This window comes from Astyanax mexicanus, chromosome 21 (assembly GCF_023375975.1).
Source record: "Astyanax mexicanus isolate ESR-SI-001 chromosome 21, AstMex3_surface, whole genome shotgun sequence".
NCBI lineage: Eukaryota > Metazoa > Chordata > Actinopteri > Characiformes > Acestrorhamphidae > Astyanax > Astyanax mexicanus.
In genome coordinates this window covers 16822920-16842281 of record NC_064428.1, presented here as the reverse complement: position 1 = coordinate 16842281, position 19362 = coordinate 16822920, and the positions used below count along the sequence as shown (strand labels likewise).

General features: G+C 39.4%; 1 protein-coding gene across 1 annotated transcript; it reads left to right on the top strand.

Moving 5' to 3' along the window:
* Positions 1-214: 214 nt before the first annotated feature.
* fscn1b (fascin actin-bundling protein 1b) lies at positions 215-13103 on the top strand. Its single transcript, XM_022674898.2, has 5 exons — positions 215-1307; positions 3612-3768; positions 4936-5057; positions 6248-6418; positions 9865-13103. Exons 1-5 carry the CDS (start codon positions 233-235, stop codon positions 10068-10070), a joined length of 1731 nt encoding a protein of 576 aa, XP_022530619.2. The 5' UTR covers positions 215-232; the 3' UTR covers positions 10071-13103.
* The last annotated feature ends 6259 nt before the right edge of the window (positions 13104-19362 follow it).

The following is a 19362-nucleotide window of genomic DNA, read 5'->3' as shown; positions in this document are numbered from 1 at the left end:
ATATCTCTCTCTCTCTCTCTCTGTCACTTGTCTACACCAGTCCCATTCTCAGTGCCGCCACCAGTCTCACCCTCTCTCTTTGTCTCACATCTATTTTGTCTTATTCTCTTTTTTTCTCTCTTTTTCTTTTTTAACCCCTTTTTCTCTCTTTATGTCTTACATCTACACTGGTCTACTGTCGTTCTCTGTCTCACATCCTGGTCTCTCTCTTTCTCTAAGTCTCATATACACAATGATTGATCCCACCTTCAGCCCCTCGCCAGTATATCAATTTCTCTCTCTCTCTCTCTCTCTCTCTCTCTCTCTCTCTCTCTCTCTCAGTCTCTCAAGCACCCACACTGGTCCCTTCACCCAATACACCCCCCCAGCCTCTCTCTCTCTTTCTCTCACTCATCCACACCGGTCCCCCACCCACCCAGTCTCTCTGTATCTTTCTTCCTCACACGCGCACACGCCCCTCTGCAGCACTCAGCTCTCCTCCTCAGCTATGGCTACCCCGGACGCCCCCGGCGAGCCCCTGGTGGTCCGCCTCGGCCTCATCAATGCCGAGAACAAGTACCTGACCGCGGAGAGCTTCGGCTTCAGCATCAACGCGTCCGCCGCCTCCATGAAGAAGAAGCAGGTGTGGACCCTGGAGCACGCGGGCGACGCGGACTCCATCAGCGTGCTGCTCCGGAGTCACCTGGGCCGGTACCTGGCGTGCGATAAGGACGGCGTGGTGACGGCCGACCGCGAGCGACCCGAGGCAGACTGCCGGTTTGCGGTGATCGCGAACGACGACGGCCGCTGGGCGCTGCGCTCCGAGGCGCACTCGCGCTACCTGGGCGGCGCCGAGGACCGCGTGGCGTGCGTGGCCAACCCCGGGACCATGTGGAGCGTGCACCTGGCCGTGCACCCGCAGGTCAACATCTACAGCGTCGCGCGCAAACGGTACGCGGGAGTGCGGGGAGGCCAGCTGGCCGCGGACCGCGACGCGCCGTGGGGCGTGGACGCACTGCTCACGCTGGTCTACGCCGAGCGCCGCTACCACCTGCAGACGCACGACGGGCGCTTCTTGGGCGCGAGCGGGCAGCTGGTGGCCGGACCGCCCGTCGCCGCCGCCACGGGCTTCACGCTGGAGTTCCGCGCGGGCGCCGTCACCTTCCGGGACTCCACCGGGGCAAACCTCGCGCCCTCGGGACCCACAGGGGCGCTGAAGGCGGGCAAGAGCGCGCGCTCCGGAAAGGACGAGCTGTTCGTGATGGAGCGGAGCCGCGCGCAGGTGGTGCTCACCGCCAGCAACGGCAGAAACGTGTCCATGCGCCAAGGTACAGAGTATAGTGTAGTAATAGTGTACTCACTGGTACAGAGTATAGTGTAGTAATAGTGTACTCACTGGTACAGAGTATAGTGTAGTAATAGTGTACTCACTGCTACAGAGTGTAGTGTAGTAATAGTGTACTCACTGGTACAGAGTATAGTGTAGTAATAGTGTACTCACTGGTACAGCGTATAGTAGTGTAATAGTGTACTCACTGGTACAGAGTATAGTAGTGTAATAGTGTACTCACTGGTGCAAAGTATAGTGTAGTAATAGTGTACTCACTGGTGCAGAGTAGTGGTGTAATAGAGTACTCACTGGTACAGAGTATAGTGTAGTAATAGAGTTCTCACTGGTACAGAGTATAGTGGTGTAATAGAGTACTCACTGGTACAGAGTATAGTGTAGTAAACTCATTAAAAATCATAATCGTACTCAAAATACATATTCCACAACATTCCCAACGTACTTATTAAACTCAATATACTCAACAGGCTAATTATAGACTACATTAACATTCCTTTTATATTCAATATTCTCATTGCATTCAGTCGACTTATACTTAAAAAAAACCTCTTAAATACTCATACTTACAATACTCTTCAGGCTCAGATTTAGTATACTCATTATACTAAACACCCAAAACACACCAATCTGAACATACATATTATACTCAATGTACACATCATACTTTTTTATACTCAACACAGTCATTATAATAATTTCCTGGACTTATGTTCACTATATTCAATATAATTACATTCAGAATACAAATTATACCCATTGCATTCATTGAACACAATACTCATAACCTTCTTTAGACTAACACTTAAACTCATACTAACAATACACAATTCTCATATTTAGGAAAATCATTATATAAACAGACTCAAAACACACTCCAAAGTTTCTCATTATGCTTATTATACCTAACATACTCATTGTAGACTACTCAACATACACAATACTCTATGGACTTATATTTAGTATACTTAATTTTAGGGGTGCATGATGTGGACAAAAAAAATGTGATGTGCAGTTCTGCTGTTGGATATCCTAATATCAATATGAATAAATTAATATTAGCTACTCAAAGTGTTTTTTTGCACTTGGCTTGGCTGTACTAATTTTTCCTAGGATAAGAAGTAGTTTGGTATGAGGATCATTGTGGACCACTACTTCACTCCCCGGCCTTGTGTCATGTCATGTGATCACAGTCTGCAGAATAAGGGTTCCCTTTGTTGCTGCATGAAGATCATGCAGTTTAAGTTTGCTGTTATTCATGACAACCAATATACTTTACCACAGGTTTACCCTATTCATTTGATTAGCTCCAACACATGGAGTAATGAAGCATTAACTTTAGTAATCAAATTGGTGGGCGAGTCTTATGGATTTTAGAGTGCCTGGTTAAAAATATTGATATATGATGCCATGAATCGTTGTGATATGATAAGAATATATATGATATGATACAATCAAAACAATATATTGTCCCACCCCAATCATGACCAGCATTACCAGAATCAAATTTTATATCCATGCATACATGTAATGTAGCTTGCACATGTGCAGTGTAGCCAGTGCAACATATATTCTGGTCAAAAGCTGGTTAACCAGCTGGTTTACTAGTATAGGGTATGTTTTCACCTGGATAACCAGCTTTTTAACCACCCTGACCATCAAAGACCAGCTTAGACCATATGAAACTAGCTATCAGAAGTTAATTAGCACAGGTAATTTAATATACTCAGAATACCTACATTCAGATGGCTTATTAAAATTATATTATGGAGGTTATGTAATGTAAGGCTAGTGTTCTGTATTATAATGCACAATATGCTTATTTTACTCTTTTTATTTAGTTTTATTTAGTTTTTTTGTAGAATGAGATATAGCTGTAGAGTTATATAATGTACTCAAATATTTTTTTATACTTAGAGACAAAACCCTTATATCTGCAGTAGTTTATACAATATTTGCTTTATTGGAATGTGTGTGTGTGTGTGTGTAAATGTGCTGTTGGACTATTTTATCCTCCCTAAAGGATTGATTTAGAACGCCCTTCTTTTGTTTCTGTCTCACCCCCTCCTTTTTCTCTCTTCTCTCTTTTGCGCTCTCTCTCTCTTTTCTTTTTTCTTATCTTTCTCCATTTGGTTTTTATTCATTCCATCTCCAGCCCAGTCTCCCCTGCATGTACACATGGACTCAGGCTTCATGTATGTACACACATGTTCTGCAGCGCTAAATGTGTGTCGTTTGACTTGGTTAAAACCTCACACCCCTCTCTGATTGGCTTGTGCTGTTTCAGGGGTAGATCTGTCGGCCAATCAGGAAGAAGAGTCGAATCAGGAGGTGTTTCAGATGGAGATGGAGAAGGAGAAAAAGCGCTGCTCCTTTAGGTGCTACAGCAGCAAGTACTGGAGCCTTACCCCCAGCGGAGCCATCCAGTGCACTGCGTCTTCCAAGTAAGAACATATACTAAGAAGGAAGGCGCCACATGCACATGTGGCCAAAAATATTTGGACACCTGATAATTACACCAATTTTGAGCTTGTTCAACATAAAGTTTGATAACTGGGGCACCCATAAACAGCTACAATGGTCTTCACACTTTTGTGAAGGCTTTCCACAAGCTGTTGGGGGGTGTTTACATTTGTGACTATATTTGTGACTATTTTGGCTGTTAGACTATATTTAGGATTACCTTGGTTACATGACTATATATATAGGGGCAATGGACCATCTAACTCATCTGAGAAGTATTGGATCAAGAACCATCATTGCAGAGAACACAGTTCCACTTTCCCACAGCACAGTACCTTCTTTATTCCCATCTAGCCTATTTCTGGTGTTAGATTAAAGGAAAACTTCGGTGTAAAATGGATTTTTGTTGTAGTGAAACATGTTTGACCAAACACCCTTCAGACTGGGTGACAAGGGGCATCATTTGCCCCATAAATCACTTTTTCCACCGTTATCTAGCTCAAAGTAGCTCTACACCTCCTTGCTAGAATCTGGAGAGCCCTGACATTTAAAATGAGGCATAAATAACTTAAAAAGTGCACAAGAAGCTTATTAAAAACCACTGTTTACATCCCATGCCGCAAGCTTTAGCTCCGAGTGCCGCCATCATTGTACCGATAATGATGTATAAACATAGACTCCGCATAGTCTGTCTCCTGGTGCAGATTTTAATCCCCCAAATCCCAAAACTTACAGACATCAGCTTTAACTAAGTAAAGAACAAAATTACTTTAAGAAATGAAGGTCCTTCAATCTTTTCAAAACCATTAAATGTTACAATGATACTGGTTCTCATCAGGAGCACCCCAGGAAAGGAAGACCAAGAGTTTCCTCTGTTGCCCAGGATAAGTTCATAATAGTTACCAGCCTCACAAACCTAAAGTTAACAGCACCCAGATAAGAGCTCACATAAAATATATTTTGATTTGTTTAACACTTAAGTTTCCTACATGATTTCTTATATGTTCCTTCATAGTCTGGATGATTTCAGTATTAATTTAAAGCTTAGGAAAATAAACAAATACAATAAAAACATTGAAAGAGAATGTGTGTCCAACGTTTGACTTATACTGTATGTCACAGAAAAGTTATGTGGTTATTCACTGCAGATCGGCCAGCTGCTTCTTCGACTTGGAGTGGAAAGACTCAAAGGTTACTCTCAAGGCCAGTAACGGCAAGTACCTGACAGCCAAGAAGAACGGTCAGCTGACCGCCTCTGTGGACTCTGCAGGTGTGTTTTCTAATTCACTTTCCAGCAAAAATGCATTTAATTAGTAGTGTATGACATCACTGACTTAAAAGGTTGTTTAGTGCTGACTAGGGGTGAAACGATTACTCGTAATCCGAGTTACTCGATTAAAAAAATTGATTGACTGATTTTCTGTGCCTCGAGTAACCGTTATAAACAATCACATGTTAGCTGGCCATGAACTTACTGAACTTATTGGCTAAGATGCACAACATAAAGCCAATGTTTATGTCTTTATTACTGAATAATGCCCTATATTTAATACTTACAAGAAATCCTAAGTTGAAATAATTTAACTTAATTTATTAAATAATGAATTATTAAATTATTACTTGTGGTATTTATGTCTATTTTGTGTTTTATTTATTTCTATTTGTGTTTGCAATGTAGAAATGTATGTTATGAATTTAAATATTAAACCAATTGGTCATTCATTATTAAGTAAAAGTTCTTAATTTATGAAATCTCTTATTTTATGTTTTATCCGATTACTCGATTAATGAAATCGATTTTTTAGTAAAGTATTAGTAAAATAATCGATAGCTGCAGCCCTAGTGCTGACTATGTTTTTTCGTGTGTACTTTAATTCTGTTTTTGTTAGATGTTTTTTTTTTTCATTTCTATGTGTTCTATGAGTGAGTTTTCCCATTGATTGATGGTGATTTTTCCCTTGATTTCCATTTGGGAGGTTGTTTTTTTTCCGATGGTTAGCGCCACCAAAAGTGCTCTGTTTTTCTCCTTGTGTAGATTTGTGTTTGAAGTGTCTCCTAGCAGACAGAGTGATGGGGATGGAGGGGGGGGGGGGGGGGGGTTATTTCAGTAGGGAAGTTCCAGTTTCAGTTGTGTTTGTTGGGTGGACAGTACCATAAAGCATGTATGAAGTTGTCTGAGGTGTTTATTGAGCAGTGTATACAGATTTCAGAGTCTACTAATCCCTTTTCATATAGTTTGTGTCTAGGGTAGCGAACCCTGTGAATTACTTTATATTGTATAAGGTGCGTATTTGTTAAATGTGTTTTTGAGAATTATGGTCCAGAAATTGGCAGTGGGAGTAATAAAGAGATCTTATTCCCATTTCTTTGTTGGTACAGTGACTGAGATAAGAACCTTTACATTTTAGAAAAACTAAAAAACTTAATTCCTGTTGTCACTGTTGCTACTGTTGGACACAGGTGACCAGGAGCTTTTTGTCCTGAAGCTCATTAACAGGCCGTTAATCGTGTTGCTTGGGGAGCATGGCTTCATCGGCTGCCGCAAGCAAGGCACAGGAACTCTGGACTGCAACCGCTCCTCCTACGACGTCTTCCAGTTAGAGTATAACGACAACACCTACAGTCTGAAAGGTAAGAGTTCTTAGTGACCTATAATTAATGATAAATTTATGCATTTATGTATGGTTACATTTATTTATCTACCATACATTTATGTATGGTTTGTCAGTGAATTGTGTAGTACAATGTCACTGTAAATGAATGAGTGAAGGGACTCTAATAGCCGCATGCTAGCATAATGCTAATTAGGCATTATTTTAACTTACCATTACCACCTAAACAAATGAGTTTCAAAGTTGCGTGCATGTGTGTTATACTTAGCTAATAAAAAAAGAAATGCCCCAACATGAGCAGTTTGCTGAGTAGCAGCAATCTGTAGGTTTTGCAGATTTGGCAGTTTATAGACCTTTCTGGTGAGAACACATAATTGTCCTGGTCATGTGGAAGAGTACTTTTAAAACCTGTTCTATTGCTGTCTCTTTCAGAGTGGATGAATATGACCATTGCAAGTTTATTTTCAGTCAATCAGTCAGATACGTATTAAGAGAGAGTTCAGTCAAACTTGGTGAAATGTCTTCAGAGGATGCAAGAGAACTCCAAACAGTTGCTACTGTTTTCATTATTAATAACTGTATTTAGCTTTTAAATAATTTAAATGCAGATACACATCTTCACTGTCTAAGGAAATTAAACACATACAGCCTTGGAAGAAAAATAAGAGACCACTTCAGTTTCTGAATCAGTAATTTGAGTAAAATGAACATTGTTGTTTTATTCTATAAACTACAAACAACATTTATCCCAAATTCCAAATAAAAATATTGTCATTTTGAGCATTTATTTGCAGAAAATGAGAAATGGATCAAATAACAAAAAAAGTTGCAGAGCTTTCAGAAATCAAATAATGCAAATAAAAAAAGTTCATGTTCATAAAGTTTTAAGAGTTCAGAAAGCAATATTTGGTGGAATAACTCTGGTTATAAATATATTTTTTAGGCATCTTGACATGTTCTCCTCCACCAGTCTTACACACTGCTTTTGGGTAACTCTGTCACTCCTGGAGCAAAAATTCAAGCAGTTCAATTTGGTTTGATGGCTTGTGTTCATCCATCTTCGTCTTGATTATATTACAGAGGTTTTCAATTGGGTGAAAGTAAAGAAACTCATCATTTTTAAGTGGTCTCTGTATGTCAACAAAAGAAACTAAGCATTTTAGTGAAAGCATTTTAACATTTAATGCAGATAAATGTAAGTACAATAGCCTACCATCAGATTCTGAGATATTTTTTAACTTAACTGAGATATTTTTTTCCCAGCTCTATCAGTGTGTGATAACGTACACCAAGGGTTGTGGCTCTTAAACTGTTCATATCAATATCGGAATTGTATTGTATTTACCGAAATGTATAAAGATATTGTGATATAGATTTTTGCCCATCTTCAATCCATAGCTTGGCTCTAGCAAGTGATTAAAATATCCTGCTTGTCCAACAAGAACATTGTGTATGTCCAGGTTTTAGTAAATTTAGAGTACCAGCTCTTCTCTCGTTATATTTATGTGTGCATGAAGGAGCAGATAAAGACTGTGGTTTAACAAATTAACAATAACAAATACCGTATTTTTCGCACTATAAGGCGCTCTTAAAATTCTTTCATTTTCCCAAAAATCATTGGTGCGCCCTTTAATCCGGTCAGGTTGTAAGGAGCAGTAAAGCCACTCCGCTGAAGTACAGCGCTATACAGGATACAATTCTCCAGCACAGAGACTGCCAAGCGCTAGCTCTTTCTCCTTTCAGAGGTGAGTTTTACTGGCCTGTAGCCTGCTGCTAACCCTGACTAACACTGCTGGAGTAGCGTTAGCATTAGCTGCTAACCGCAATAAGTGCTAGCTTTTTGCTGTTTAGTGGTGAGTATATCAGACTGTAGGCTGCGTGTTTACACTCAGGGATCCTTAGAGTAGCTAGCACTAGGGGTTAGCTGCTAATGCTAATGCTGCTGCACCCAGTGGCAATCTAGAAATCTAAGCCTTCTGTAAATAAACAGAAGCGCTTTACTTACCCAAATAAACAATTTTTTAAATAGAGAAATGGGTGTAGATTAACATGCAGCACTCCTTTGACACCTAAAACGTGGCTTACTAGTATTGCATAATGCAGCTCATAATTCAGTGTCTCTTATGTATGAAAACGACCAGAAAATAGACGTTTATTGATAGTGTGCTTTATAATCTGGTGCGCCCTACAGTGCGTAAAATACGTTATCTTACAGACTGTTGCTTTAAGGATGTGACTGAGCTAGGCACATAAACAATGATAATCATGATCTTTGGTGTTGAAGGTGAAAAGTCTTCCCCAGCATCCAGTTTTAGCAGCCAGCATTAGCTAACTATCTTATCTAAAATGATAGCCTCTGCTACACATCCAAGATAAGAGGCTACTATTTTGTTTTTTTTTTCTTTTAAACATTTAAAATGTTAGCCTTCTCACACCAGTGCTGTCATTATTAATGAGCTCAGAATCAAAAGTTTCTGACAAACAAACATGGCAGTGGTGGAGGAGGTCACTTTAAGTATGGAACATGCATTTGTGGAATAAGCAGAAGAGCTGAAAGTATGTGGGATGCGCTCATAAAAAAATAATATATTAACATGACTAAATCCTCTTTGCCAATGCCAAGCAGCTTATTGTTCTATGGACTTGTTTGGTGTTTGATCTTCTTGGGAAACCGAGTTTTCCCCTGTCTCCAACATCCCCCGTTATATGGAACTTGGCCTTTAAATTGGAGATACAGGTACCAGGGCTTACTCTAAATAATGCGGAACTCCAGCTTGAATTTGCCCTATCGCATGGGCCCTGTCCAAAAGCAGCATGTTGATTCTTGAAGTAGACACCTATTGACCATTCTAGCAGGCCCCATGCTCACAGGTGCTGCCAATCAGGTGCCAATCAGGCAATGGCAGAGAAGATTTGACAAATATTTCATGGGCGCAACTCACATACTCAGCTCTGCGGATCATCCCACAAATGCATGTTGCTTTCAAATGTTTAACAGTAAAAAAAGATATTAACAGGTATTTCATCAGTATAAGATGTATTGCCAAGAAGCATTGTTACAAAAAAAACCTACCAAACAAATGTCTTTACTGTTTTACTTTTAACAAAAAAGCAGCAATTTGACTGTAAACAGATTAAAAAGGTTTCACCATAAATGTCTTCTTCGTTATGTCCATTGGCTACACTGCCCCCATCTGCCCCCATGAGTTCCAGTGGTTCTGGCCTGTTCTGTCTCTATCTGAAAGCTTTCAGAAAGTTTGCACAAATATGGACTAAATTAATGCAGGGAATGAATAGAAGGCTCTGTCAATGTTTAACAAGCATAAATGAGCGTTTAAGAATAAGCCTGCAGCACTATGCTAAATTTTAGATTTCATAACCAAAGTGATAACTTTCATAAGTAGTCATATTTTAATTCGAAATTATTAAACGTACTCTTGCTCTTTTTGTCCCTCACTCTTTCAGACTCGACAGGAAAGTACTGGACAGCGGAGGCGGACGGTACCATTGTGAGCAGCAGTGCCACTCCAGTCTACTTCCACTTTGAGTTCTGCGACTACAACAAAGTGGCCATTAAGACCCAAGAGGGCCTTTATCTGAAGGGAGACCATGCTGGGGTTCTCAAGGCCAAAGCACAAGGCATCGAAAATGCCTCTCTGTGGGAATATTGAAACGCATACAAGGAATCTCAATTTAATCATACACATACTTGCACACTTAACTATAAGAAACGCTTACATACCTTTCAGTATATCATTATATGTGAACCAGTTTAGAACACAAGACACTGACACTAAAATACAAGCACACAACAGCAACATACTGCACAATGTGAATACAAAGCTCAAGCTGAGAAAAGAGCTTAGAAATGTTTTGATATCATCGCTTAAAAAGCACAAAAATGACTAAATGAAAGTAATAAGCTCCTTATACAACTACATGCTGAAAAAGAAAGGCCTGTATTTATGTATGTATATTCTGTACATAGTTCAGTCAGTTATTGAGTCTAAAAACTGATTATAGAGCTGTAATTGTTTCTTTGCATACATTGTACCCTGTTCTTAATTGATCATGTATTATTTGTGGTGGGTCTTTCTCAACACTGCCAGTGAGACTGTCATAGTGGTGGTGTGTTGTTAGTAAGTGTTGTGTTGCTATGAGTGGTAGATCAGACACAGCAGTGCTGCTGGAGTTTTTAAACCCCTCAGTGTCACCGTGCGACAGACACTAATCCACCAAGCAGAAAAACCAAGCCAACAGTGTTCTGTGGGCAGCATCCAGTGACCAATGATGAAGAATTACAGGATGGCCAGACCTGTGCTGCCACAGAGGGTCTTCTGTCACTTTACATCCATAAGGTGGAGCAACTAGATATTAGGAGCAACCTAATAGGGTTGTCACGATACCAGAATTTTGACTTAATACTGATACCAACCGTAGTATCATTATTCTTGATACCAAAACAATACTTGGAAGAAGAATAAAATAACAATAAATGCTGAGCCTCTGCTCGTGTTTTATCCTTTACTCTGGAGAGATTTGTAACACCACTTGTAAACTGGGTTTGTGGTGTTGGTTCATTTGTGATTTAAGCAAATCATGCCCACACTTTACTCCTTGTCCCTGTTTTGACCACAAGTAGCGGATGCAAGAGAACGTATTTTATCCCAGCCATTGCCATTCTACGAGCGCTGCTCTCGCGCTGCTGGTTTGCTTGTGTCGCTCAACTGAATCAAATTAGTAAAAGCGAATTGATTCATTTGATCAGAATAGTAGGTTTACCTTAATCCTGCCACACCAGCTGCGGTGTGAATCAGTTTTCATATGAAGTAAATCAAATCACGCTAATTCAAGTCCTTTGAAGCCTGTAACTGGGCTTTATAGCTACAATATTTAAAGCATTGAACGCTAAAGAACCGAATCCTTTGTGACGACGTAGTATTAAAAAAGCATCGAGCGTTCGCTGCATCGTGCAACTCTAGTGCCTAATAGAGTGGAGGACAGTAATTTAACAAAATGTTTAAAAACTCCAGCAGCACTGCTGTGTCTGATTCACTTACACCAGCACAACACACACTACTAACACAGTGCTGGGAATGATCCTCCACCCAAACAATACCTGATGAAAAGAGGGTAATAAAGCATGTAGAGAAATAGATGGACTACAGTCTGCAATTATAGACATGCAAAGGTGAAAAGGAGTGTAGAAACCAGGATATTTTGACTGGACTGTATATACATATATATATATACATACACAGGCCCCAGGTCAACATATTGACATAGGAAATATTGTTTTCATTCTCAAATCTCAGTCTCACTGCCATCTCTCTAATTTTCATGTGATAAACACTTCTTATATCTTGTCATTTGTCTGCCTTTAAACTGGAAAAATGCTTTAAGGAATATTGGATTATCCCATTTGCTGCTTGCTGACATGCAGACGGTCTGTCTGCGGCGAGATTACAGTTGCCTGAGATTAAAAGTAGTGTAATTCTTGTAGATTAAAGTAAACTCTCCGAGCTGTCCTCTAAAAGGGCTCTGAGCCATCTGACCTAAATGTATTCTGCCTGTACATCTCTATATGTACGCCTGGTGCTAAATGAATAATGTGCTTTTCTATTCTTAAAAATGAGCGCAAGGTAATATAACTTGATATAACTGGCTAAATTGTTTAGCAATTCTGACATCATAATGCCATTATGATGTCACGATGGTTAACATGGGGTTACTGGGTATATTTCTGGCAATTGTGACATCATAATGGTATTTTGATGACATGGAATGACTGACTACCTTTTTCAGTAATTGTTATGTTATAATGCCATTATGATGTCATTAGTTTTGACATGGAAAGACTGGCGACCTTTTTTGACAGTTGTGACGTCATAGTGCAATTGTGACATTATGATGTTTAAACTGGAATTTACTGGCTACCATTTTTGGCAGTTGTAACATAATGATCCATGAGATTTAACATGTGTTTTGCGACAGTTATGATGCCATCATGATGTTTAACATGGAATGACTGGCATGACGTTTAATTTAGGGTTACTAAATACATTTTTTGTAAATTGTGATGTCATGATGTTTAACATTGGACTGGCTCCTGTTTTTGGTAATTGTGATGTCATAATTCCATTATAATGTCATGCTGTTTAACACTGGTTTTTCAGCAGGTAAGACACCATAATGCAATTGTGATGTCATAATGTTTAACATGGGATGACAGAATGGCATTATGAAGCCATGATGTTTATTAACATGGGGAACTGGCTCTTTTTTGGTTGTTGTGACATTATAATGCCATTATGATATAACAACAACCAAAAAAAGAGCCAGTGATGTCATGATGTTCCATGCTAATGCTAATCTTACTAAGGAAGACATACATATGTATATATGTATGCAACAATTGCCAACTGCTTTGAGGTGTGTAATCAAGGTATGTGAGTAATAGTCTCATTGTGACATCATAATTGGAAAGCTGATCATTTACGTATGCTAAAAAGGCCTGCTGTAGGCTTCTTTCAGCTTGCCCTTCATAAGATAACGCCTGTCCTGAACCAAAAACATTTTTAGTGTGAACGGCTGCTAGTGTAATGAGGTCATGTTTTAAATAGCAGTGCAGCAGTGCAGAAGGTTCTAGATGAACATCGCTATTCACCTGACATACACGCACACACACACACACACACACACACCAAACAGAAGCACACGCAAATCATCCACATCATTTGTATATCAGACCTTTGTGGCATCTGTGAGCTTTGGTTGCTGCCCTGTGCTCCTCTAAAATAACATGTTTGACAATGAAGGAACAGGAGTGTACTGTACCGCTGGCTTAATGGTTGTATTTTCATTTGCACAGTTCTCCCAGTCTAATGCTGCATTCCATTTGAAGTTGGATGTCTGAATTTCCAAGTTCCGAGTAGGGAATTTCAACTGGATTGACCCATAAAATCAGAAATTCTCAGCAATCTGAGTTCTGAAGAAGGCTATGTCGCACATCACTTCAGTTTTATAGCACTTCTGTCTATTAATGTTTCAATAAATCAACTTATTTATGGAGATGTTTCTATGGTGTTTGGATGTACATCGCTAACAATGCTAACTAGGCTAACCTGGGACATTAAGAGTCAAATTTTAACTGGAACACAGTCGGCTTTGGGTGTGGCGGAAATCCCAGCTCCGACATCTGATTAGCAAGGTAAATGGAAAACAGCATAAAGCTTTACCCCTCTTTGAATGTACTGTATATGCCAAAAGGATGTGACTGGAACGTTTTTTGTGCCTTTCTCCGAGTAGCACGAAAATGCTGGTTCTCAAAAGGCCTATTGGTGTTTTTTTCTCTCTCCCTGTATCATGTGTGAAGTTTAATAAAAATTAATAAAGAGTCAAACTCTACCAAACAACGGCTTTGAGATTCAGTGGCTATTCCTGTCTGTTGTAGGTATAGCTATATAATTATCAAAATTGCATAAGTCATGGGATAGCAGTGTATATGTTGATAATGAAGCGCTCTATCTTATAGCCTGCACATTGCTATATTACACCATGTCATTTAAGTAGCAAAGAAACTTATATATAAAAATATATATATACACCAGTGGGTGTGGTGGTCTGGAAGTGAGGTGTGTTCAGGTAAATTTTTGGCGTATTGCTATTTTAGCAATGGAAAACACAGGTGCACCACTGACTGATTAAACCCCTGACAATAGTCAACCGTCAGACATTCATTGCTACCTTGGCAATGCAGGGAATGACAGGAAAGGGCAATGGCAAGTGACAAGCTGATTTAGTACATGCCTTTTGCATGTCTCGAGCCATGCAAAGCGTACTTTTCCTGTTGTTACAACAGCAAAGACATACTGACACACCCTAAATCAAGCCGTACAGTTATAGGTTGACGGCTTGCCTATCGATTGGCAAAATAGGGCCCAAAATTTTACTTCAGGGCACCATTTGGAAATAACCACACCTGTGTATATTTTGAGTTGTTATCTTGTGAGTGAGGTTGAACAATTCAAACAAGGCCTGATAGTTGGTGCCAGATAGATAGGACATATAATTTCTGAAGTTGTGCAGGCATTTAACATTAAATTCAGTGTTGCATGTGTACCAGGAATATGTCTATAAAGGCATTACCTCCTACAGTAGACAGTGCAGTGGGTGTTAATGATTGTGACTGGCAGTGTCTGGCAGAAATCCCATACCTTATAAAGCTTATGATGGTATTCCAGCTGGATAAACAGCTCTTGACCAGCTTAGTGTAGATAGAATTTGATTTTGCCCATGTCTGGTCATCATTGTTGTGCTGGTCAAAATGACAGCAATATTGTTTAGCATTATTATTTGTGGGATATTGTCAGACCTAAGCAGAGCTTTTTTTCTCTAAAATGAAAGACTAAATTTTTAAAGCATATAAAGTAATGCTAACAGGTATAAACATATTAACATGTAAAATTGATATGAAAGTTGTAATGATAAAGTATTTATGGGCTTATTTATTTCCAATATTGTTGATTGTGTTTACTTGGTTAGAAAAACAAATGAGCTAGTATGTCGTCTTTGTTTAAAAACAGCTATTACGATTTAATTATTATGGTATCATACATTTATTGTTTTAAAATGACCGTCACAATGTTTATGGCACAATATACTGTCCAAAAATGTGGTTATCATAATAGGCCTCATCATTGCCATATGGATATGAAAAATATCTGATCAGCTGTGTTCATGTGGTCAAAAAAGGTTCAGTGAGAAAAAAGGGATACATTTATTTTAATTCTACACCTACTGTATATGTAGACATGCCAGTAATGGGACAGGAATCAATTTCACATGACATTCGGCATACAATTGTACAGTATAGCTGAGCTGTGATACAGAAGTGTTCACTACTGGGTGGGTGTTAATGTGGATGGATGGGTTTGTCCTCATTTTCCCTCCAACACACACACACACAAATTCCTTCATGTAGATTTGAAGACTTACAGTGCAATGGTCTTGGCTTTCGTGATGCGTTGCTATGGAGACAGGAAGTGCAAATTCACCAAAGCAGTGGGTGTTAACTCAGAAGTGTTTTACATAACAAAGTCACACACATACACATACACACACACTCGCACGCACGCACACACACACTCTGGAGAGAGTCCAATAGTTTGGAATCGATAATGTAGGTCTGGATGTAACTGAAGAACCAGGCAGAAGCAATGACAATCTGAGGTCATGCATTTCTCTGCAGTGAACACACACACACACACACACACACACGCTTGTTTTAATATCTTGTCAAGACATGCCTACCTAAATAATTATATCCCAAATGTATTTGTAAACAAAATGTGGGCACCCAAGTGTAAATATACTGTATGAACAAATGATCAGTCATAATATTAAAACCACCTTCCCAATTTATCTGTCTTCAAAACAACTCAAAAATAACCAGCAAGATCAAATGTTGGTAGGTACTGACCACTGCATAACAGGAACACCAAAAAAAACTGCTTAAAGTGACTCAGATTCTTATACTTCACATTGTGCTGCTCTCAACACATGAACAAACCTGCCTGTTTATTTCCTGGGAACCAGAAAATCCTTGAGTTTTATGTGAAAATGTTGGGTTTGGTCACCCTTCCTCACAACTGCAGTAAATGTTTAAATTTATGTATGTTGGTACGTTTCTGTCAATATGATGTTGGCATTTGACATCTGAAAGACGTTGAATTTTAGCTACATGACACGACTTAAAATCAGCTACATATATCAGCATTGTATCTAACAACATTATAATGTCACATTGTGTGTAGGTGTACATTATGGAATTTGGCATTTAGTAATGCCACCAAACCTCATGACTAATTAAAGTTTGTAAATGTTGGAACTTTTCTGTCAAAATAACACTGGCATGTAATGTTTGGACAATGTTTGGTTCTAGTTACTTACATCTAATAATATTGTGACATGCCACATTGTTTGTAGGTTAACATTTTAACATTTAGTAGACGCTGGTATTGGTTACCATGAACACTGGATTTTTTTTATATTTTGGTTGCTTAAAACCAACATAAAACTGAAAAAATATCGACTGTCTGTACTTTTCTACAAGAAGTTGACGTTGATTGTAGATATTGTCCTGATGTTGAATTTTAGTCACCTGACTTCACTACTATTATTTAAACTGAAATAAATCTATTAATGTTAGTGGCGAGCTGAGACAGGGGTATCGCCTGGCCTGGGCTTCCGGGGCTTTAGCCTCGAATGATTTTTCGGTCGTTTCGCTCAGCTCAGCTGTATTATTAATGAGGAGACCGGCCACTGGCCGTGTTTGAATGGAAAATCTCTTAACGCCAATCACGGAGCCAGTTCAAGGATTAAGTTCCAATGTTAAAACAGATCTAGATATACAGCGATTTTTCTAAAAGAAAGGTAACGGAGCTGAACATGTAAACTGTGATGAGATTATTTCTGATAAATGGTTAAAATGACTCGTCTCTAAATCAAAACACACAGATGAAACCCACTGTGTGCTTAAAAAATTACAGCCTGTGACAGTCAGTTAGCTTAACTTTAGAATTAGCAAGCTTAGATAGATAGTCAAGGTTTGAGAAAAAAACGATAGATGTTTAACTTGCCCTGATGTACCTAATCAGCCAATAATTATTTTATTTTCAATTTGTTTTTTATTAATGTAGGATTGCAGGACTTACTGTGAGCTATAATTAAAGAAAATTAATGTAGCTAACCAGTTAGCTAGAAGCTGGATGTTGTGGATAGCCAGAATTTAGTACTGTACTTTTTGTTAACCCTGGTCTCTTCCCTAAAATTGTATTGCCAATCTTCATTAATTGCACATTGTACCACAACATTATGGGTGACATACCAGAGTTCAAAAGAGGGCAAATTGTTGGTGCACGTGTGACCAAGACATCAAGTCTTTGTGATGCATCAAGAGGCACGGTATCCAGGGTAATGTCAGCATACCAACAAGAAGGACCAACCACATCCAACAGGATTAACTGTGGACGCTGTAAGAGGAAGCTGTCTGAAAGGGATGTTCAGGTGCTAACCCGGATTGTACCCAAAAAACATAAAACCACGGCTGATCAAATCACTGCAGAATTCAATGTGCACCTCACCTCTCCCGTTTCCACCAGAACTGTCCGTCAGGACAATAAATTATTGTGGTCTAAAACCAGGTGTTTCAGTTAAAAGTTACCAGGCTAAGCTTTACATACCCAGGCAATGTCCCTGAGCTGAGATATATAGCTAATCTAAACAAAACAACCCATTATTTTTTCCATTAAAATGTTGTTGGGCCCAGCTCTTCTCTGGTTCTTCTACAGTTCCAATACCTTAGGTCCATTCCACAAATGATCAAAACCGTGCATACGCTCACACACACAAAGCTGCAGACTTGGCGGGAGATACTAATGTCTAACAGATGTGAATCTTTTTTTTCCTGTGTAAGACTAATGGCAGCTGCTGATCTGAGTATGTATGGGAGTGTGTATTGTGGAGAGAGAGAGAGAGTTGGAGAGGAGAGGGATGAATAACTAGGCCAGAATGCCACTGAGGGCCCTGTGATTCTCCCTACAGGCCACACAGTGACATCACAATCTGAGAGAGGAGAGAAGCATCTCCTAAAAAAAACAGGCATTTGCAGAGTCACCTCTGATGATCACAGCTCTGTGAACATGCGATGCGACTGAGGGGTTTGAAAGTAGGTCACTGTAGGATGGGCATTGGTCACTGCCAGGGCAGCAGGCACGTGCTGCCACCTAGTGGTGAAATTGTGCAAACTTACACAGGAGGACTTACACAGAAGTTATGAAAATGTCTTTCGGACAAAACTCAAACGAACCCATTTTTTGACGGGAAATCTGGGGGGTTTATTTATACCAAGAACATGAAGAATGATCTGTTTCGGGAAGAACACTTTTGGCACGTTACCTTGCATGATATAAGATACGATAATAGCAAGAACACAGGAACCTACTGAGACGTTGTGTTGTTGTTATTACATTATATTACCACAGACACCATAGCTACCACCTAGAAACCACCACGGATACCATAGAAACACCTTAGCAACCACTATAGCAATATCTTAGCAACCGCCTAGCAACCGCTTAGCAACACCTTACCAACTACCACAGACACCATAGCAACACCTTAGCAACCAGCACAGATACCATAGCAACACCTTAACAACCACCACGGACACCTTAGCAACCACCACAAACACCATAGCAACCACCACAGAAACCGCTGTGCAACCACTTAGCAACACCATATCAACCACCAAAGCGAATGGTGGGAGCCATTGTAGCTGCGCAACTATCCTGTTACCTTCAAGAAAAGCACTTTGATAGTATTATATTATATTATATTATATAAAATCTTATTTTCTTCACTATGCACAACTATACTGTTATATTCTTTTTCCTCTATTTTCATCTGATGAATTTTCACTGAAATTTCTCCACTATTTCAGCTCCATTCTGTCTGAATGTGTTCTGCTCATCCAATACGCACCATGTTGGATATACTGTTTCAGATCAGACCTCCGAGAACAAATTCACTTTAGTTTGGAGTCGCATTTGTTTATTAGTAGTTCTGATTTCGTATCTTTTTTTCTCCCATTTACTCCCATTCATTTTGACAAATGACCAGGCCATAGATTTTCAACCTCCACCAGAGCACCACCCACTAGATTTCGGTCTGCTGCTTAAGAACATTATTAGACAGTACAAAGCAAGATCAGCCAGCAGACTTCGTCTGAGGGAGGGATCTGTACCTACATTCCATGGCAAGTCAGCAGATAAAGAAGAAGTAAGTACTTTCAAATAATGAGCGTTGTGTTTCCATCACATTAAAGCATGAACTAGCTATGAACTATTTTGTCGTTTTACACAAAATAACATTAATGTTTGGTAAATGCTCAGTGTATACATG